The sequence below is a fragment of the Mesocricetus auratus genome, unplaced genomic scaffold (genome assembly GCF_017639785.1).
Source record: "Mesocricetus auratus isolate SY011 unplaced genomic scaffold, BCM_Maur_2.0 Super-Scaffold_100006, whole genome shotgun sequence".
NCBI classification, from domain to species: Eukaryota; Metazoa; Chordata; class Mammalia; order Rodentia; family Cricetidae; genus Mesocricetus; species Mesocricetus auratus.
Window position 1 is genome coordinate 65,807,992 of NW_024429190.1, and position 23,456 is coordinate 65,831,447.

Below are 23,456 nucleotides of genomic sequence, written 5' to 3' on the forward strand. Positions count from 1 at the left end.
GGACAGCCTCCAAAGCTACAGAGAAACCCTGTCTCGAAAAACCAAAAAAAAAAAAAAAAAGAAAAGAAAAGAAAAGAAAAGCAGCCAGCCACCAGAGAGTTCTCACCTCTGCCCATGTTCAGAGGGAAGGGGTGATCCTGTCCTCAGGCTGCATCTGTCTCCACAAACTCAGTTTGCACTGAGCTCCTGTCTCCTTCCATTTTGTATTCCTCTCTAGTGATGGGATTAAAGGCATGGGATCCCAAGTGCTGAGATCACCTTTGTGTGAGCTCTTTCTCTTTTAGACTGGGTCAGTTTCGTGTAGCTCAAGGTGGATGTGAAGTAACAGAGATCTGTCTGCCTCTGTCTCCTGAGTGCTGGGATTAAAGGTGTGTACCACCACTGTGTGGCCCCGTGCCTGACTAGTGTGACTAGCTTTTCACTCTGATCTTCAGGAAAGATTTATTTGTTAGATCATAAACAAAATATCATCATAGGAATTTCACATTATATGAAAATATCTATAGCAGGCCATGGTGCTAGCATCTGTAAAATTTAACTGAAAGGGTGCACAATGTCAGGTTAGTCTAAAGTACTTAACAAGGTCTTGTCTTAAAATAATACAAAAATAGTGCTATAATTAAAATACCAATTGGCCTTTGTGTACCTCCAATCATGTAGCTGCTGTCAGTCTTGTCAATAATTCCTTTCTAATCTGAACTGTCCACTCATTTTGAACAAAGCATTCTTGTTATTTGCAAACAAAACAAACATTAATTTAATGTAATCCCATACCTAATAAAGACAGCATAGGCTAAGAGAAAAAGGAACTCTTTTTTTTTTAATCACTTTAAAAATTTTTTTCTTTTCTTTCCTCTTCCTTTCTTTTAAATTTAAGTTAGAAACAAGCTTGTTTCACATGTCAATGCCAGCTCCCTCTCTCTTCCCTCCTCCCCTGCCCTCCCCACAGAGAAAACAGGAACTCTTACACACTGCTAGTGGGAAAGAAATCTGGTACAGCCATTATGGAAATCAGTACGAATGTTTATCAAAAAACTAAAAATAGAACTAACTACTTGATGACCTCACCGCACCACTCCTGTGTATATATACACAGGGCCAACGTCAACACACCGCAGGGGTACTTGTACCTTGATGCTTCTTACTGCTGTACTGACCAAGGTAGTCAGGAAATGGAGGCAACCTGGATTCCCATCAACAGATGTGTACAGAAAGAAAATATGGGTCTTAGACACAATTGAATATTATGGTGGGGTAAAGAAAAATGAAATGTTGATATTTGCAAAAACATGAATGAAACTAGAGACCATTAAACAAAACAAAATAAACCCAATTTGGAACAACAGACACACCTGTTTCCCCACATGTGGACTCTACATTTTAATATATGTATGATACAGATAATGAATTCGTACACATCTCCCTGTGTGTGTAGGTCATGAAAGTACAAAGAGGCTACAAACGGGACTTTAGTTAGTGCCCAACCCACTACCCCTTGCTTCCTAGTCAATATATCTTTCTTCCTGAAAGATAGAAAGGGGACCATGAATGAGAGAAAAGAAACAAATCCTAAGGGATGGGGAAGGGAGAGAAAAGGCGTGTGATATGAAGACAGAAGGGAAATATTTGAGGAGAGGAAAGGGACTAGCAAGGACAACAGGGTTACGGGGGAGCGCGGTGGGGGATGGAATGAAGAACAATGTCTAATATTGTGTGTGTGTGTATCTCCAATGTTAAGTTAAAATTTAAAATAATTTTAAAAATAGAATCATCAGAAAAGTTGAAATATACAAACTCAACCAGGATAATTCTAAAAGTGAGGAGCATGAGGAGGAGGGAGTAATATAAAGGACTATTCAGTTAACATCTTTGAATACCTGAAAGGAAAAGTAGGTCAATGAAAAGAACAGAAATGAGAGAAGTACCAGGGTGTGGTGGGTCACACCTGTAATCTGAGTAATTTCCAGGCTGAGGTGGGAGGATCGCCATGAGTTCAAGGTCAGCCTGAAGTATGAGTTACAGTTCAGTATATATAGAGAAAGACCCTGTCTTTTTTTTTTTTTTGGTTTTTCGAGACAGGGTTTCTCTGTGGCTTTGGAGGCTGTCCTGGAACTAGCTCTTGTAGACCAGGCTGGCCTCGAACTCACAGAGATCCGCCTGCCTCTGCCTCCCAAGTGCTGGGATTAAAGGCGTGCGCCACCAACGCCCAGCTGAAAGACCCTGTCTTGAAGAAACAAAATAACAAGATTAAAATTGAATTCATGTTTCCGTGTGTGTGTGTGTGTGTGTGTGTGTGTGTGTGTGTGTGTGTGTGTGTGTGTGTGTGTTGTGTATCTCTCTGTCTGTCTCTGGAGATGAAAGACAGAGCCTTATAACATGCTAGGTAAATATGCTATCATATCTTCACTCTGGAGAGAATTTTCAATAATCTTAATCTTATTAGGAAAAAAACCATTTCCAAATTAACGTAACTCTAGAACCCATAAAGATATTCAAATCAGTTGTCAATATAATTGATAAATGTGGTATTTTGGGTGTAATTGTCCCCCAAAGCTCATAGGAAGTGGTACTATTAGGAGGTGTGGCTTTGTTGGAGGAAGTGCATCATTGTACAGGTGGGCTTTGAGGTCTCCTGTGCTCAAGCCACATCCAGTGCCTCAATTCACTTCCTGTTGCCTGCTGGTTAAGATGTAGGACTCTCAGCTCGTTTTCCAGCACCATCTGAACACTGCCATGCTCCCCACCATGATCACAATGGACTAAATCTCTAAAAGTGCAAGGCATCCCCAGTTAAATGTTTTCCTTTGTAAGAGTTTCTGTGGTCATGGTGTCTCTTCACAGCAATAGAAACCTAAGACAGTGCTTATCTGTGTTTATCATCATTTCCCAAGTCTGCTGATATGGTATGGAAGTCCCCCTAAGACTGATGTTGAAATTTCATTCCTTTGTAACAGTATTGGAGTGGAACCTTTAAGGGATGATTGGGTAAGGAGGCTCTGCCACCTCCTGGCTCTGTCCTTATGCATGAAGTAATGCCAGGAACGAGTTCCTGATAAAAAGGACAGGTTTAGCCACATTTCTTCTCTGTCTTGAATGTCCTCACTTGTCCTTCCAATCTAGGCAATTCGTCATTTGAGGTTCTATCTTCCCAAGTGACTGGATGATATCTACTTGAAAGCTGAAGATAACTAATACAGATACACAAAGAAGTAGAACTCTAGGGCTGGGGAGATGGCTCAGAGGTGGGGAGCATGGGCTGCTCTTCCGGAGGACCTGAGTCCCATTCCCAAACACATGGTGGCTTCACAACCATATATAATGAGACCTGGCGGGCAGGCGTACATGCAGGCAGAACTCTGTGTACATAATAAATAAAAAAAAGAGAACTCACAGCTTCAGACAAGCTACTGAACTCTGGAACTCTTGCTGGCCATTGTCCTTCCTTGTTAATGTGTTACTTCACCTTACTTTCTTCTTAACATTAGAAAGTTTGGTGTTGCTTACATTCCGGTCTATAGAGAAATGCCTGCTGTTAGCATGCTCACTCATCAAAACAGCACACTGATGACTGGTGCATAGATACTCTTGTGATGTCTCGAGATTTGGAGAACTTGACTTCACTCATTCAATGCATCCCACCCTATTCACTGAGGACTTAAAGTGTGTCCCATAGGACTGGAGAGATGGCTCAGCCATTAAAGGCTAGGCTCACAACCAAAATAAAGTGTGTCCAGTACTCTGAAGGTACTACATAGACAACAGGACAGATACAGTTTGTTGTATCAACAAGACCAAGTCATTTATTTTGTAGTCTCCTTATTTAACCAGCATTTTTGCTATACAACTGACATTTTGAGATTATAACATAATTATATCATTACCCCTTTTCCTTTCTTCCCTCCAACTCACCCCATATCCCAAATTCATGGCCTTTTTTTTCTTTGTAACATATACATAATATATTCCTGAATATAAAAATACAACTTGCCCTTATAATATTGCTTGCACATATGTGTTTTCAGGGCTGACCATTTGGTATTGGATAACCAATTGGTTTGCTCTTTCCTGGGGAAGACCGTGTCTCCTTCTCTTAGCATTCCTTAGCTGCCTGTACTTCTTTGTCTAGGGTTGAGGCCCCGTGAGCTTTCTCTACATAAACAGCTTTTATTTTTAAACATAAAACCTCAGATTGTCATAGAGCATTGTGAATTAATTGCCCTTGTTGTGCTGGGGATTGAACTTTTGCCCTCACATGTGCACTATAATCGTTGTAGGGATGAACCGTATCCCTAATTCAGTTTTCTAAAATTTGCATATCAATGTCAGATTTCCTAAAATATAGCTTCCTCAAGAATAAGCAGCCAATACAAAAATTGAATACTACTAGAACTAGAAAGCAAACTATTTGGAGGGAGAAAGGGAGACTCTGGGATTCTGGGATGAGGGAGGGGGACAGGAGAGTTATGGGGGAGGATGAACAACATACAATGACATGAAAATATCAGCATGAAACCCTTTGTTTTGTATTTCATATGCCAACTGGAAAGGAAGACTGCTACTACTGAAATACAATTATAGATTTATCCTTATTATTTTTACTTATATGTGTCTCTGTCAGACGATTGTGGGTTCCCAAGATGGCCAGAGAGAGTGTCATATCCCCTGGACCTGGAGTTCCAGGCAACTGTGAGTTGTCGATGTCAGTGCTGGGAACTGAACTCAGGTCCTCTAGAAGAGCAGCAAGTGTTCCTAACCACTGTTCCATCTCTCCAGCCCTTGAAATATATTTTTTTTTGTTTTGTTTTTTCGAGACAGGGTTTCTCTGTGGCTTTGGAGGCTGTCCTGGAACTCACTTTGTAGACCAGGCTGGCCTCGAACTCACAGAGATCTGCCTGCCTCTGCCTCCCGAGTGATGGGATTAAAGGCGTGCGCCACCAACGCCCGGCTCCTCTTTCTGTCTTTACTGTCCATCAAATTTTCCACACCTGGAGAAGGTCTACTAATTCCTTAAGATAGGTTCTTGGTGCTGGGGGAGATGGTTCAGTGGGCAAAGCTCTTGTTGTACAAGCATGAGGACCCAACCAAGTTTGGCTATCTGGCACATGAAAAGCTGGCTGTGGTCTCTCAGCACTCAGAAGATGGGCATAGGTAGATCCCTGGAGCTTGCTGGCCAGTTGGCCTAGCCTAATCAGTGAGCTCCAGCATCACTAAGAGACCTTGTTTCAAAAACTAAGGTAGAGTACATTTGAGGAAGACCCCTGATGTTAACATCTGGTCTCTGCATGCATTTTCACCACCCCCACCTCAGACACAGATAAAAAGATGGGGCTGCAGAGATGGCTCAGTTGTTAAGAGCACTTGCTGCTTTTGCAGAAGATCCGGGTTCGGTTCCTTGAACATATCAGCTAGCTCCCAAACACCTGTAACTCCAGTTCCAGGGAACCCAACATGTTCTTCTGACCTCTGTGGGCATACTGTGCACATACACATATGACTAAATTTAAACAAATACATAAAATTTAAAAAAGAAAATTAAAAAAATGATTGGTTTTTTCCTCCTCGACCTTCTCATGATAAAGTAACCCCATGCCATCAGATGGGAACCTCTAATCCTATGTATGTAGTCCCTGTCATGAGGAATCCTTTTGTGCTATGATGACTTCTTACAGGCCAGTTCCTGAACCTAGAAATGTTATTTGAAATGGTGATGCTGTCTGTCTCTTTCTTGACCTCCCTGTTACATCATTATTGATTGGGTTATAACAGGTGTCTCTTAAATGTTACTGACAGTCTATAGGAGATTCACCAGGAAGGACCCACTAAGGTCCCAGGGCTCTCAGAATCAGTCACTACAAGGCTCCTTCTTTTTGCTTTTTGTTTTTTTAAAGATAAGGTTTTACTGTATGATCTTAAACTTTTAATTCTCCTGCCTTAGCCTCTGGAATGCTGGGATCATAGGCATGTGCCATCATGCCCAGGTAAGGTTTTCTTTTGAAATTAAATGATTAGTGGGGAAACATAGAATTACTTGAAAACAAATCAGATTTCAAAATGGATTATTTTGATTTTTTCAGGGGTGGGGGCCGGTGGGTACTTTGAAACCATAGAGTTCTCAAGAATAGTAAAAGCCAGGAAGAATTGCATTTGTTCTCCTGACGCAAAAGAAGATTCTATGTGATGAGACTCCTGCAGGGGCGGGGCAGGGTAGTTGTGCTGTGTAAGGTGGAATATCATGTCTCCAGCTCTAAGAGGATTGTAGCCTGCTCAGGTTGCTATGGTTGTGACTATGACAACTAAAGAAAACATGACTGAGATGCCAAGAAGCAGGTGTAGCCATTGCTGAGGGAGAACAAATGGCCAAACGAGGGAGTGCCTGGGGTCCTTGGAGTCCATCAGTCTCACAGGCAGGGATCAAAACTGTACACAAAGATGAATTCTCTCCTCTCCTCTCCTCTCCTCTCCTCTCCTCTTCTCTCTTTCCCTCCCCTCCCTCTTTCTTTTCTTTGGCCCAGAGCTCACTATAGAGCTGGGCTCACAGCAATTCTCCTGTCTTTGCCTCTGGAGGGTTCCATTATTTAAATTTATACAACCCCTTAAGTTCTCATAACTGATCCCTTTCATTCTCCCAGGCGGCTTTTTGTTATTGTGAGGTAGAGAGCTGAACAGGAGGGCACCCCACCCCCAAAGGCAGCGGCTCTTAGAACAAGTGTTGTTTTATTAAGCCAACTGTAAATGTGTGGGAGAAAGTAACAGCTGTTTGTTCCTAGAGTATTTTTAAGTGGTACCCAGTTGGGATGCTCTTTATGTCTATATATGGTCCTTCAGGCTACAGGGCCTCCAGGAGATGATGGGCTAAAAACATCGCCTCCTTGAAAGAATGCCTTCATCTCTTGACCTCCCTCTGACAGCACATCAGCAGCCTGCTCTCTGGGAAATCTCAACAAGGTTAAAAGTTAAGCCTCCTTCTGGCCAACTCAGTTGTGACTCCTTCAAACCCCACACCGTTTCCAGGCTTTTCAGAGATCTCAAGGAGAGACTTGTTTAGTCTCCATATATTTCCAAGCTGCTTAGTTACCGTATCTTGTGCACAACACGCACTCCAGGCCAACGAACTTTGTAAGAGTAGACTGGCTTGAAGCAGCAGGGGAACCTAGCCAACTGAGTCCCCCGAGCCCACGTGCTATATGAAGCAAACCAAATCACAGCTGGTGGTTAATTTTAGACTTCAGACCTTCCTTGGCAATGGCCTTCCCCTTTGTGAAAGGTAACTGTGGATAACTTTTAAGAGGATTCTCTCTCCTCATCAGCATGCAGCATACCAATGAAGTAACTGTGTGTTTGTGTCTTGCGGGGAAGACAACTGTGGGCAGCACTAAGCTTCTTGATCAAGAAATAAAACTCTGCATTTACTAAAAAAGTACAAGGTTTGTTTTATCTGACATTTTAAAGATTTGAGTGTGTGTGGGGGGCGGGTGTGTGTGCCACAGTGCCTATGCTACAGTGTGAGTATGTAAGTCAGAAAACAACCTTCAGGGGTTAGTTCTCTCCCTCAACCATAGGTTCTGGGGATCAAACTCAAGTCAGCAGATGACTTCAGCCACACAGGCATCTAGACAACTCAATTACTTTCTCAGGTGCTGCGGGTTGATCTAGGCCTCGGAAGAGTGTCTTCGGCTTCCACAATGCATCCTGGGTCCTCTACGCTCAGTGTACAGAGACAAATTGCTGATACACAGTTTCTAGTTATACTTATTTACTTATTGTCAGCTATGGAATTCATGAGAGAGGCGAGATGTCTTCTACACATTTCCCCCCCCCTTTTTTTTTTTTTTTTGGTTTTTCGAGACAGGGTTTCTCTGTGGCTTTGGAGGCTGTCCTGGAACTGGCTCTGTAGACCAGGCTGGCCTCGAACTCACAGAGATCCGCCTGCCTCTGCCTCCCGAGTGCTGGGATTAAAGGCGTGCGCCACCAACGCCCGGCTTCATTTCCCCCTTTTTTTCTCAAAGCCCATCATAGACAGTAAATGCCTGTCAAGTGGGCAATTATGATTTGTCACTAAAATCTAGTCTTTCTGTGCACAAACCCATGTATAAAGAATTAGCAACTTGAAGATGAAGTATTTTAGGTTTGTGATCAAGAGATTTATTTTTCTTCCATCTTCAGCAAAGGGTGATTGAAAATAAGCTTTTGTTCTGCTTTATCATTTTTTTCCACAAAGGAATACATCAAGAGACATCAAGCTTTCTGAAGCAACTTTTCATGCTTCCAATCTTGCGTGTGTTGAATGTGTGTGCGCACGCACTTGCCTATGTGTGCACATATGGAGGCTGTCTGTATGAAACGCTCAGTGTTTTCCTAGGCCACTTTCCTCAGTTTTTGAGACAGGGTCTCCCACTGATTTGGGAGCTGGTCATTTTGGTTGGATTGACTAGATAACTAGCAAGCCTCTGGAATCCTCCTGTGTCTGACCCACCCCCAGTGTTGTGGATACAGACATGACCAGTGCAACTGTGTTTCTTTTTTGCTGTTGTTTGTTTGCTTGTCTTGAGATAGGGTCTCATCAAGTATCAATGGCTAGTATGAGACCCATGGAGATCTGCCTGCCTTTGCCTCCTGGGCTCTGGGATTAAAACCATGCCCAGCTATGCTTGCTTTTTTTTTTTTTTTTTTTATGTGGGTGCTGGGCATCCAACTCTGATCTTCATGTTTGCACAGTAACCATTCCTGAGCATCTCCCCAGACTTTCCATTAAACTTTTCTAGGCCAAACTATTCTATCCATAGAATCATTTATAAATATAGTTTATCTTTGATGAAACACAAAGTCAGGTTGAATTGCTGACTATAAGTAGAATTGTGTAACTTGCCAAAATTTACTTAGAATATATTCATTTTAATTCAGTCTAGCTGGGAGGGGGGAGGGTGGGGAAATGGAGATTTCTAAGTTCAGACTGTACTTCATTTTGTTTATAAAAACATATAACATTAACCTCCTGAAACAATATGAGTCATAAATGAAAATAATAATCAGAAAAGAAATAAAATATGTGAAAATTTAAAGTGGTTGGCTCATAGGAATATTTGATAAATTGCAGCTGCAAAAACAGTCTCATGCAATGAATTAATCAGATAGAAAAATTATCGTAGCTATCTAAATATTACACAACCAAAACATCCCTGTAGGACATATTGCATCTTATCAGGTTACTAAGGCTTTGTCACCAGATATCTTCTTCTAGATTTGTTGTTTAGATGCCCAGTCTACCAAAAGCAAATCACATTTCTGAGTCAAAAGAGAGCAGCTGCTTGCGGATTCTGAAGGATTTGGGGCTGGAGTAAGCATTTCTTCCTTCTGACATTAGTAATATCTACTTTTAGTTTTATAGTTGCGAGATAGTATCTTTAAATAGATACCGAACAAACAAAAGCTGGCTAATGTGGGGTAAAGAATGATTCCTGTAGTTCATGAAGCATTATCTTCCTTTCTGGCAACTTTATTCACTGACAATTCATACCTATATATAATGTATCATGATAATACCTACCCCCACTCCCTCCTAGTCCCTCGGGACACAGAGACAGATGTTGGGTTTAAGCTGAAGATCAGAGAAGCAAAGCAGCCAAGTTACTAGAGAGCTCTCACCTCTACCAAGGCTGGGGAGATCCTGCCTTCAACATGACTGGAGACTAATTGCCCAAGACTGAGTGCCAGCTCTGAGACCCTATCCCTGTCTTATATTCCTCTCTGGTGCTGGGATTAAAGGCCTGTGCCACCACCACCCAGCTTCTATGGCTAACTAGTATGGTTGCTGGGATTAAAGGTGTTTACCACCACTGCCTGGCCTCTATGGCTAACTAGCATTCTGATCTCCAGGCAAACTTTACTAGATCATAAACAATATATCATCACAATATTTTCTCTCATTTTCAGGACCAACATGTTTGTTTTCTCAGATGTCAACTCAAGGAAGCATTTCTAGTGATGGACCAGAGCAGGCTTCTGCAGTTTCGTGTGCAGTCTTTCCTCTGTCCGTCCTTTTCCTGAGTCAGTGTGATAGGATGTATAGAAGTGACATCAACCAAAGGCAGGACCACTTAGGCTAAGTCGGGGAGCAGGGAGGAACTGTGTGCCTCTGGCAGGATAGGACTTTATAACTGGAAAGTATCTCAAAGGTGATGTAATAGCCAGTTCATGGCGGCGCACACTTTTAATCACAGCATGGGAGGTAGAGGCAGCAGATCTCTAAGTTGAAGGCCAACCTGATCTACATAGTGAGTTTCAGGACAGCCAGGGCTACACAAAGACATCCTGTCTCAAACAAAAACAAAACAAACAAAAGATCATATAATAATCAAAGCTTTATTGGGCTGTGTTTCTGACTCTGTGTCTGGCTATACAGTCCCGGGCTGGTCTCACACGAACTATCTCTTGCCTCTGCAGCCTTCCTTCCTAAGTACAGCCATGTCTGGTTTAAAGATGGGTGAGATGGAGGCTCTGATGTGTTGCCTCAACTATTCTTTCTCAAATATTTCCTAACCTGGTGAGACAAATCTCATTTTACATCACCAACCTACTTATTGCTTTCATTACAATAAATCCTCTTTTTTTTAGACCTTGTCTCTGGTTGATTTGGCATTCAAGATGTAGACCAGACTACAGGCTAGCTTTCAACTCACACAGATCTTCCTGCTTCTGCCTCCCTGTTCTGAGATTAAAGGCAGGCTTGAGCCACCACATCTTGGCTTCTTATCTTTTGAGGCTGTCTTTTCAAAAATTATTATTTGCTATTCCTGAGAAAACAAGGTTCAGCTTGCTTGCATTTAGTTTTAATTTAATTTTTTTTAAAAACCACTCAACCAATGCAGCAAATTACTGGTATATAAATCAAATAGGATAAATTTAGCATTCGAATCACCACCTTCAAGTGTTTTTTTCCCTTTTGGAGTGGTAAGCTCAAGTTGGGTTAATATCTACACTGTGTTTCATTTAGATTCCTTGAAAACTTAACCTGTAGAGCTGATGGTGTAAGTAAAAAAACTTTTAAAAAAATGTCCATAATGGAGGCTGTCAGTGTCGTGTTGTAAAAAGCCAAGCGCTGCCACTTCCACCCCGCCCCCACCCCAGACCTTATCTTCCTGTGCTGTCCTGGTTTACCTCAACGTGTGATCTTTTGCCTTCATCTCTTAGGTGTAGGGGCAAGCACCACCATGCACAACACCAACCATTCTTTAATTTTTCTTATTTATCTATTTATTTATTTGGATATTTACTTATTATTTACTTGTGCTCATGTGAGGGAGAGGACAACCTGTGGGAACTGGTTCTCTTTACTATTTTGACTATACGGATTATCAGATTTGGGGACAAGCGACTTTACTGGCTGAGCCATCAAGGCCAACCATTCTTAGATATAAAGCTTTGCCCTCAGCCTCTTAAGCATGTGGGGATTAGAGTTTCTCCAAGTGCAAGGCTGAATAACTCTTACTTTATCAAGTGCTTTGCGCATCAGTACTTAGACTGGACCCCACAACTGGCCACGGAAGATCAGCTTCCTGCCATTCTGGGGTTCGTATGTACTGACCTCAGCTCTCCTGGGCTCCCTCAGCTTCCCTATCTGCTGCCGACAGCCTAGTTCGCTTGTCCTTCGAGTCCAGTGTTTTGTCATCTGCCCATTAGATGAAAAATTTCGAAAACTCACTGAATCCCTTTCCCCCAAATCCCATGCCCGAGTCATTCCAAGCAGAAGAAATGTCTGTTTCTTTTTTAATGCGAGCATAGAGGGATTGGGGCTGGTGGAGTGCTTGCCTAAACCCAGCACAGAAAGCGAGCCCGTGGCCTTCCACGTCCTTGCTGGGCACTCTTTGACAGCGACGTCCTCCCTCTCTACAAAACCCAGGGCTGGAATGGCAGCCCACCTCCCTCCTAAGCTCCGAACACTGCCGAGCAGCTCCGAGCAGCTCCGGATGCCCTCGGGCCAGGACCCCGGACCACGTGCTCGGGCAAGCTCTCCTGCTGGGCCGGTCTGCGTTCTCTAGCCGAGGTGACCTGAAGGTGATCCCGGGGTGGGCGGGGCGCCTGGGCTCTCGCGAGATCTCTTTGAGGGGGCGCGGAGCTGGCGAGGAGGACGGGCGGGCGGTGCTTCCTTGGCTGCCCCGCTTGCACTCGGCGGAGCCAGCCGAGCTCTGGTCTTCCACTTCCGCCCCCCTTCGCCGGCCGCTGGGAGTACCGAAGCCTAAGAAGTCGGCGACCGCCCCGCAGCCGCGCGTCCTCCTCCCGTCGTCGCCGGCCGCGCCGCCCCAGGCTTCGCTCTGCCGAGCCCGCAGCCCACGCCGCGGCCGACATGAGCTTCTTGTTGTGAGTAGACCGGCCGCGCCGGCTTTGTTCCGCCGCCCCCTGGGCCGCGGGCTCCCGAGGCCCTGTCCCCGCCGTGGTTCCCGGCTCTGCCTCTCCGTCCTCCCTGTGCTGCCCCGGCCCTCCCTCCCCGTCCTCCGTGAGCTGTCTTGCCGCGCCTCTCCGTCCTCCTCGACCCTGCCTCCCTGTCCTCCGTGTGCTGCCGGGCCCAGCTTTGGTCATCCCGGTGCTGTCGGTCCTCCCAGGCCCTGCTTCTTCGTCTTCCTGGTGCTGCCTTGGGCCCTACCTCCCTGCGACCCACATATATTTATACGCATATGCATCTGTGTATACATACATAGAGAGTGATGTGTACATTGTGTGTATGTCGTTGTAACTCACCTCCCACTCGTGTGTGCCTGTGTGTATTTGCACACTTACCTCCCACTCTCCCGTCTGGCTTCCGACGATTGCCAGTCTCCCGTCTCTGTGTCTGCTGCCCATTGCTGTTTTCCGAGTCCCAAGCATAGAGGATGAATTGTTGTTCTCCGACTATCCCCATACCTTTAACATCTTAGGTCCTACAGTTGAGAAATTGAGAGTCAAGTTCCATAGAGATAACTTCAAAACGGGGCTGTTTGAGGGCCTGGATTCCCTGGTGACAGCCTGGGACCCCCGCCTCCTTCTTGGCAGTGCTTTCTTGATGTGTAGGGGTTAGGTTTTTTTTTTTTTTTTTTTTTTTTCTTTTAGATATCCTCCAGGTAGGATCTGGGTAATGTGAGCCGGGTTAATTTAGGTCCACTGGGATGTAGGTTTACCAGTCTTGGTTTTTCGAGACAGAGTTTCTCTGTATTGCTTTGGAGCCTGTCCTGGAACTCACTCGGTAGACCAGGCTGGTCTCGAACTCACAGTGATCCTCCTCTCTCTGCCTCCCGAGTGCTGACCAGTCATTTTTTAACACCGACTTCAGTGTTACATTTAGTGTTGGTCTTTATTTTACTAAATCATTTCTTTCAGACGAATTTGATGTGAAGGTGGGGTTGGGGCAGAAAAATGGGACAGCAAGACTAGGTTTTGTAAACAACAAACTTCAGGTCCCTGGGGTTACCCCTGAAGAGTAGCCCTTTTGAAAACTTTCTGTTTATAACAAAAATAAAAACAAGCCCTTTAAGGGTATAATCCACCTCATACGCCTCTTGCCCCTTTATTGGTGTGGAACAAACAGCGTTTAGTAAGTCCATTCAGGTTTCTTTCCCCACTCCCATAAATTTTAGCTGTTACATTGGTACCTGAATCCTGGGTATTCACTTTTATTTTTGCATGCTCAAATACTGGATATCATTTCTTTTCAGGGTGTTTAGGCAAAACTGAACTATTGGCTCACCCTGGGAAGATTTTCCTTCTGGGCACAGTGTCTGGCTTGTGTCAACCTGCCTGATATGTTTGAACTTGTTAATTTATTCTAGGGCTGATTCTGAGTTTGTCAGTAGATGAGAGAAACTGAGTGGCTTATACAATAAGCCGTTGATTCATATTTTGCCTTTAATAAATATGCCCAAGCAACTCATGTTGAGTGCAGTTTTGCATTACTTATATTCAGTTCTCAAGAATTTAAATGGAATGGTTGCTGCTGACAGGCTGTGTCTTTTGGAACTCATAAGTTAGAGTGGTTGAAGTGAAGGAGGGCCATATTTGGCGGGAGCTTGATGATGGGAAAGGTTCTGTTTTTATGTGGCTCGTATGAGGAGCAGATGCATGGTGGGTTAGTTCTTTTTTTTCTGATGAATATTAGCTATAGAAGATGTTACTGCTCTTACTCATGTGACCATCTAGAGTGTGTGTACTAATTAATTGAGGAATGGTTTTCTAGCAAGGTCACAAATAGAAGTTAATATACTCTCAACAGGTTTTGCCCATGGGTTTAACAATCCAGGAAAGTTAACCTGGAGGGAACCAGGCATGGTGGTGCATACATTTAATTAGAAGGCAGAGTCAGGTCCTGCCTTCTGTAAGTTCAAGGTAAACCTGGTCTACTTAGAGAGTTCCAGGCCAGCCAGGGCTAATAGTGAAACTCTGTCTAAAAAACAAAAAGTTAATCTGGCAATTTTTGTTTTATAGTTTCTTGAGTATTGTTTATGAAGTATCAGTGGAAGCAGAAAAAGAAAGAAAAATTAATAAGTTAAGTACAGATGCCCTCTGGTTCTTGGAACCTTTTTGGGAAGGCTACTGTAAGTAGAAAAAGCAGAGGAAATGGGAGAGTGAGAGATAGGTTAGAACGTGGTGAGTTGTGTCTGAGGAGGAAAGCCCTGTTGATTAGAAGCCTCACAACTTCCACTGTGTTCTAGCAGTATCATTTATGTGAGATAGACAAGCTTCCTGTTTAGTGGAGTGTATCAGTCAGTGACCACAAGTGTTACATGTCAGTAACTTACTGGGGAAGAGCAGATGTGCTGTGGGACAGAAAGGCAGGGCAAAGAGCTTTTGGGTAGGACGTGGAGGCAGTTACGGGTAGTCCTGGGGGGTGCACAAGCGGTCTTCCAGAGTGATAGTATAGCTTTTGTACAAATGCTCAGGATGCATTTTCCTTGCATTATGTGAAAAGGCTGGCCTAAAGCTGTGGTTGTACTGCACATTGGCTGCTGCGTGTCTGTAGATTAAACTGAACCCCTAGATGGTGAATATAGAAACTTGACAGAAACTAAGCCAGCTTTGTAGGTTCAAATTCTTTTTGCCACCAATGCCCCAAATTCTTTTTGGTTTTTACAAGATAGGGTTTCTCTGTAGCTTTGGAGCCTGTCCTGGAACTCTCTCTGTATACCAGGCTGGCCTCAAGCTTACAGAGAGATCTGCCTGCCTCTGCCTCCCCAGTGCTGAGATTAAAGGCATGCGCCACCACTGCCCTGCAGGTTCAAATTCTTAACTCCTTCTTCAGCTATGTGGAGAGTTAGTAGATGGTATATCAAAGTCATCTCTATGGGCATAGTCCACTCATGAAGTTCCCAAGTATAGGAGCAATTTGTTCTAAGTACGTTTCAAGAAAAAAGTGATATGACATCACTTTTGTATTCTATGAAAATAGTTGGGTGATACCTAGTGAAAGGTAAGATTTCTTTAAGAAAGAAAGGGGCCAGTGGTACATTTTACTTGGGAAATAGGAAATTGCTTGTGAACTGTCCATTTTGAAGTATGTATAAGAAGCTGCAGACTTTTGAAGTGATTAGATGGGCTTTTCCTAGAAATAGCCTGTTCCCTATTTTACTGAAGGAACAAAACCACAATCACCAGTTTAGGATTGCTGGCCCAGTCTTTGAAACATAGGCTCTTTACTTAGGTTTATTATTTTTTTTTAATCTTGATAGTTTGTCTATGTAAAATGCAGAGAAATTGAGGATAAAAGTGATTCTTGGTAATAACCAAAAAGAATATTGAGTGTTGTAGAGTATTGTCTTTCCGCCAGCCTGGTTCCAGAGCCGCATCAGTCCCAAATGAACACATAGGGGGCTATATTAATTATTAAGCTGTTGGCCATTTGCTTTTTTCTTACTGGCTATCTCTGACTTAATTATTTAACCCATAATTGTTAATCTAAGTATTTCTCTTACCGGAGAAAGGGTCCGGACCTCTTAACTCCTCTGGTGGATACTTGATGTCTGCCTGTGTCTCTCAGAATTCTCTTCAACTCCTAGTCCCACCTATCTTGCTTCCCTATTGGCCAACAGTGCTTTATCGACATATTCACAGGACTTCCCCATCATCTCCTCTTTTCTGTCTAAATAAAAAGAAAGGTTTTAACTTTAACATAGTCAAATTATATATATATAACAGAACAGATATCAAGTAAGAACTATAGTTACAATATTTAGTCCATTAACATTTAGTAAGATTTAAAGAAAATATCATCTATCCTATCTTTGTGAGTCTAAAGTCTTATATGTAACTTATCTTTTATCATAACTAAGGAAAACTATAGCTACAACTATCTGTCTTTGACTCAAAGACCACAGAAGGGTAATAATATATAAACACTAGAATTCTCAGAGACATCTCGCTACCTGGACAGTCACCCAAAGTTCCTCTGTAACGTTGGGGCATCCATCTTCAGCTCATAGGCCACAATGTGTCTGGAAGACTTCTCAGCAAAGCAGGAAATTTTAAGCTGTTCATCGGCATTGGCAGTCTGTCATTCACTTTTCTGTGTCCTGTAGAAAGCCTGGTAGATTCTTCCATGAAGCAGGAACCCTATAAGACTGAGTTCAGCAGTCACTTTCCTGTGGGTCCTACATGTCCAGTTTATACAGCGAAGTCAAGCAGTCCAGGCAAGAGCAGTTTCTTGCCCAAATGACTCATCTTGCCATGTTGAAAGCAAACTCCATAATGAGTCTCTTCGATGCCCATCCTTCCACGTGATTGGTGCTGCCAGGAGCAGACATTTCTCATTGTCAAGAAAAACCCTAAGCCATTTTAAATGTCATGTTTTGAAGGTCTTTGAAAGGTCTGAAAGACTATCTATCTCAAATATATCTCTGTATATCTAGAAAACCTAACTAACCTAACTATAAGTTCTGACTATTATAAGTAACAATAATCTGTATTTAATTATGCATTACGTTTTTAAAAGATTAGTATAAAAACAATACTTAATCAGGAGGAGAAATATACATATCATTTTTCTTTTGTAGCAGTAAAAAATGTAGGAAAAAGACCAGCATTTTATGTGAGTTCATGTGTCTTTCTCTTTTCTTCTTGCACTTTTTTCTGTGTTCCTCCATCCTTATTTCTTGTTTTTAAACAGATGAGTTAGCTTATTTTAGTGCTTTACAGTTTTCATTTATAACAGAAGTTAATTAATAAATGCCAAATTGTAACTTGATGAATTTTACTGTGAGCCAGGCACTGAGGACTTGAAAGGTTTACTTACTTTTATTTTATGATATGAGTGTTTTCCCTGCATTTACGTATGTGAACCATGCGCATGCAGTGCCTGTGGAGGCCAGAAGAGGGCATTGGACCTGAGGAAACTGGAGTGTCATGTGGTTACTAGGCTCTTATGCTGTCTTGTCTGTACCTCATGGTTATATTTTCTATATCCTCCCTAACACTGGTGCTGACTAGAAAGGTGTTCCATCAGCCCATATATACTTGTATTTTTCAAGTTGGCCCTGTTTTTCGGAATAGTCTGTTAGCAGGCCCCATGCTTATACTGGTAGGATTTTTTTTCTAAGATTTTTGTCACTAATTCAACAGAGGAAGACAAAGGGGAAACTTTTAAACCTAATAATATTATAACTTATTCTTATTAGTATTAAAATAAGTTTACTGGAGATACTACAAAATGCAGTTAAGCAAAGAAAGAAAATAATTCCTGGTGGGCATGCTGGTACATGTCTGTAATCTCTGGGAAGCAGGAGGATTGCCAGTTTGAGGCCAGCCTGTACTGCATAATGAGGACCTGCATCAGAAAGTCAAAGAACATAATTTACAACTAGAACTTCACAGATAACTATAGTTTATATTTTGAGTATAACATTGCAAGTATTTTCTGTCTCATTATACAAGTTGATAATTTATCACAGATAAGTATACATACATAGACCGGGTTATTCATGTGTCATTTTCTTCATGATGGTGCATAGACTTTTGGGCAAATGAAATGACTCAGCTGGCCAAAGCACCTGCATGCAAAGCCTGACATCCAGAGTTTGACAAGGACCTTTTACAAGGCTAAGTCTCTTAAGGGTTCCACTGACATGCAGTAGCATCCTGGGAAGCAGCCCTTTATACACTAATCTTTCAGGGGATACTGCCCATTTCCAAACTGTAGCACTAATGAACATAAGACTTTTTATAACACCTTCAACTTGATAGTAACATGTGAAAATTATAGAAAAATTTTATTAGAACTCTTAAGAATCAATAATTAAAATTATAACAATTACAAATCATAGCTGCAAAATCATTTCATTTGCTGAATTGTTTAACATTTTATTTTTTGCTAGGCCTGGTGGTACAAGTCTATATCCTCTATATGGGGGGGGGAATACCATGGCGTGTGTGAAGAAACTGGGTCCAGGTGTGCTTAACTGTCTTTTATAGAACAGTGTGATTCATATATATTACATCCAGCCTCTTACATACTGGTTCCCCACTCCCAAGATAGGGTTTCTCTGTAGCCCTGGCTGTTTTGGAACTCACTGTGATCCGCCTGCCTCTGCCTTCCGATTGCTGGGACAAAAGGTGTGCACCACCAATGCTAGGCTCCTCTTACGTACTTTTAAGCTCATGTCTTAGTTTACTTACACAGTGGAAGTGCAATACTGTCTTTAGAGAATGGCAGGGAAACAGTATATTTAATTTCCCCAAGTATTTTCAGTTCTTGTTTGATTGAGTCAATTTGCAGGCTCATATGGAGGGCTGACTGTATATATTTGTATGTTACATATACTGCACTGCATGTGTATATGTATACATTCTGAAATTTGAACAATTAGTTATATTAACTACCCATTTAACCAAAATTCTGCATTAAGATTGATTGCAAATTCTTCCTATAATTGGGTAGAGGAACAGTTAGCTTCTTTTCCCCTTGCTGTTAGAGAAAACACTTTTGTGTATTAAAATGACAAACAAGGCTGAATAAGAAATCAAATTGCTAAATACTTATTATGGAAGTGCTTTGTAGTCTGTAATCTAGAGTGGTTAGTTTACTGTGGGGAACTGGATTAGTTACAGCTGAAAGTTCTTTTTCTCCTTCTGAGTTGAATTAGAGGATATAGTGAATGTTTGTATGTGGTTTGTGTTTTGGGTAGATAACACAGTCATTACAGTAACTACATTATTGCTAGGATTAATATAGCTAGTGCAGTTTAAGTTTGGGGGCTGAAAGTGTAATTCCTACTAATTTTTTGGATATTTAAGATGACTTTTATTTTACCCAGTAATAAATTGTAGATTCTTTCACTTTCATTGAATTCTAGGACGTCTTTAATTTCTTTCTTATTTCTTCCTTGACCCAGAGATGATTCAGTTGAGCATTGTTCAATTTCCACGAGTTTATAGGGTTTCTGCAATTAGTATTGTGTTGAATTCTGACTTTAAGCCATGGTGATCTTATATGATACAGGGGGTTATAAGGTTTGTTTTGTTACTGAGTAAAATTGTAGATTCTATTGATAGTATTTATTTAAATAATAAAGTATCCCTCCTCCCTTTTTTTCTGCTCATAGTGGTAGTCGCTCTTCTAAAACTTTTAAACCAAAGAAGAACATCCCAGAGGGTTCTCACCAGTATGAGCTCTTAAAACATGCAGAAGCCACACTTGGCAGTGGCAACCTCCGGATGGCCGTCATGCTTCCTGAGGGAGAAGATCTAAATGAGTGGGTTGCAGTTAATAGTAAGTAGCCTTTCTGTTTCTCAGCAGATTCTGCATTGGGTCAGTGACCTTACTGCAGGTGAAATGTTGAGGTACTATCTGTTGTAGGACCTATTTTCCTCATAGTCACAATATAGTGATGTCCTAATCCAATATTAGTCTTCATGTTATTTTATCTGAGGATGAAATTTTATGAAATGTCAGTAGAACTTCACTGTCGCATTATTTTTGAATTATGTAATTATGATGTGATTATAAGTAATATGATTTCTGGACTGAGAGTTTTGTTGTTAGAAATAATAAAAAGATTTGTTTTTTCACTTTATTGGTGAGCGACATCTTACCTATAAGATGATTTTTGTGACATCTCAAAGATAATCAGAATAAATTTCTTTTTTTTAAACTTTTTTTTAAGATTTTATTTATTTACTATGTATATAACATTCTGCCTCCATGTACGCCTGCAGGCCAGAAGAGGGCACCAGATCTCATTACAGATGGTTGTGAGCCACCATGTGGTTGCTGGGAATTGAACTCAGGACCTCTGGAAGAGCAGCCCGTGCTCTTAACTTCTGAGCCATCTCTCCAGACCCAGAATATATTTCTAATGTACGTGTACATTATTACAGGGTCTCACTGTGTAGGCCTGGCTGGCCTAGAACTCACTATGTAGATTAGGCTTGTCTTCAATTTAGACAGATCTACCTCCCTCCCAGTTGCTGGGACTAAAGGTGTGTGCTACCATGCATGGCTCTGCTCTGCCCCTCCTGTTCTTCCTCTCTTTTTCTCTCTTCTCTCTTCTGCCTTTTGACACTTGTTTGTGCTTTTGTACTTTTGAGACCCCATTTATTTATTTGGATTTTTCATATTTATTTATTTGTGTATTTGCATGTATGTGTTAATGTGTATGGGTACACATGCCACACCAAGTATGTGGAGGTCAGAGGACAGTCTTTTCTCTGTACTGTGTGAGTCCTGGGGATCGAACTCAGGTTGTCATGCTTGGTGGCAAGCACACCTACTCACTGAGTCATTTTGCCATTGTGCATATGCTAATTAAGAATGGCTGTGTAAGCCGGGCAGTGGTGGTGGCCCATGCCTTTAATCCCAGTACTCGGGAGGCAGAGGCAGGCGGATCTCTGTGAGTTCGAGGCCAGGCTGGACCAACAGTCTCCAAAACAATACAGAGAAACCCTGTTTGTAAAAACCAAAAAAAAAAAAAAAAAAGAATGGCTGTGTAAAACCCTTTATTGTAGAACCCAAGATATTAGGTATAGAAGCAGATAATTACCTTCTGTCTGTATTTTCTTTTTCTGAGTAGCTAAAACTGAGTGTCTGTGGTCCTGGAATAGCCATCAGTGTCTTTCTCTAGCCCCCGAATGCATACACAATTCAATTCACATTGTGTTGGCTTTTTCTATTTTGAAGTAATGTTTTTGCAGGGGGTAGCTTTAGAATGGCAACCCATTAGCATTTAAATTTGTGATTTCATTCTGTCAACATTTTTCATAGGATTTTGATTATCTAGAAAGGTTTTTTTGTGAGGGGGCATTTTAAATTGTTACTTTTCCTGGTGTATTGGCTTTTCTTTCTCACATATAGTTCTCTGTCTATTTTATGTATACATTTTTTTATGTGGGTTGCCAATAATTTTTCACACTCTTTTCTTGCTCTCTATTTTATATAGTTAGCAGTTGGGGCTTTGATGTAAGCTTTCCACCTGCTTTGGTAGGGAAAAAAACCTGGGGTTCTGCTTAAATAGAGTAAAGTTACTTTTTTACCGTCTTTTTTTTTTTTTTTTACTTATAATGGACATTTGCTTTGCAGCTGTGGATTTTTTCAATCAAATCAATATGCTTTATGGAACCATCACAGACTTCTGTACAGAGGAGAGTTGTCCGGTGATGTCAGCTGGACCAAAGTAAGATATGGTTAATAATCAGTTTTCCTTGCTCTTAGGTGAGAAGGAAGTGTCTAGCCTTGCACTTCCTGGGTTCTAGCAGTTCCCTCAGTGGTCTTCCTGTGCTTGCCTTTCCTCTCTGTATACGGTATCTTTCCCCATCCACCTGAACTAGCTTCCTGGAAACTCCTTGCCAGTTACTGTTTCTTCTGAAAAGTTGCTTCTTCTATCCTTCTTGGACATTTTTCTTCCTTTGTGTTTCTTCTTTTTATCTTACGTTAAAGTTTTAAAATATCTCACCCTTGTTCCAGGCCCCTGCTGAACATTTTGTCACTGGAGTTCTTCAGTGTGGATGGGCTCTTTCTGCCCAGCCTTTCCATTTTAAAAGATTGTTTTTAGTGTGTGTGTGTGTCTAAGTGTGTTCATGTGAGTGTAAGTGCTCAGAAGCATCTGATCTGGAGCTGCTGCAGGTTGGAGCCTATCTCAGATCCTCTGGAAGAGCTTTGCAGGCTCCAAATAGCTGAGGCATCTTTCCAAGCCCTAGTAGTTTCTCTCTTATAATGATACATTTTTTTTATTATGTTGTGTTTAATCCTGTAATATTATATTAGGGTTCAAGCTGAAGATCAGAAAACCAAAGCAGCCAGACCAGTAGCCCTTACCTCTACCAAGCTGAAATTGCAATCCTGTCTCCTCGAATCCTCAGAGACAGTGTTCTTCAGGAATCCTCAGAGGCAAATGCTCAGACCTCCTGTCTCCTCCCGCCTTGTATTCCTCTCTCTGCCCAGCCATATCACTGCTGTCTCCACCTCCCTAGTACTGGGATAAAAGGTGTGTGATCCCAAAGGCTAAGATCTCCTTTGTGTGAGCTCTTTCTCTTTTTAGACTGAACCACTCTTGCGTAGCCCTGGGTGGCCTTGAACTCACAGAGATCCATTTACTTCTGTCTCCTGAGTCCTGGAATTAAAAGTTTGTACCACCACTGCCTGGTCTGTATGCTTGTGGCTAGCTTTGCATTCTGAACCCTCAGAGGAGCTTTATTAAATCATAAATAATATCACCACAATATTGTATGTGCGGTCAAGATCAAATCAAGGGTGTCAGGTGTGCTACTCAAATTCTTTGTTCTTTTAAATCTGTCTTTGTGTAAAGATAGCATTTATCACTTCCTCAGTAATCAGTATTGGTTGGCTCTGCCCTTTTGAAATTAGCTTTTATAAAGGCCACTGCTATTTATTTAGTGATATGTAAATATATCATGTATCATGACGAACATACAGAATTTAGTCAGCTGATGATAGATAAACTTGCAGCAGAGATATGGAAGCTCGGGAAAGGTGGTGTTGCTATCTTAGGAGGTCAATACACATTGGTCATTCTTACTAGAAAAGCAGAGAGCTCTGTTTTGCCCTACATTACTTTATTGCCCACAGGAGGGAGTTTCTCCACATCTCACTTCCCTGCTTCTTTTAGATTTCATCTGTTAGAATTGTAACTGGTGGTTTTCACCTCTTGAGGAACTCTTTATTTTGGAGAACTGTTCTTTATGGAACTTTTGTTGCTGCTTTTTTGAGACAGTCTTTGTGTAGCCCAGTTTGTCCTGTAACTCCCTATGTAGATCAGGCTAACCTCAAACTCACAGAGATCTGCATGCCTCTGTTTTCTGAATTCTGAGATGAATGGTGTGTACCACCACACCTGACCCTTTGTAAATCTTTAATCAGAAATGCCTTTTGTTTTCAAATTTGATTTTAAATGAATTAGATGTTGCTTTGGCTAAATATTGTGGTTTGGACAGATGAAAATGTCTTAGTTTTATCATATTTCTGTCCCTTGTTATTTTAAGATCTCATAAGA

At 41.8% G+C, this 23,456-nt stretch overlaps 1 protein-coding gene across 1 annotated transcript in view; it reads left to right on the top strand.

Moving 5' to 3' along the window:
- The first annotated feature begins 12,197 nt into the window (after positions 1-12,197).
- The window catches only part of Mob1b (MOB kinase activator 1B), a 36,271-nt gene continuing 25,012 nt past the window's right edge, over positions 12,198-23,456 (top strand). Inside the window, exons 1-3 of the mRNA XM_005068165.4 lie at positions 12,198-12,354; positions 19,554-19,720; positions 21,527-21,620. Of these exons, the coding sequence (XP_005068222.1) occupies positions 12,341-12,354; positions 19,554-19,720; positions 21,527-21,620 (275 nt within the window). The 5' untranslated portion in view covers positions 12,198-12,340. The remainder of the gene's footprint in view (positions 12,355-19,553; positions 19,721-21,526; positions 21,621-23,456) is intronic.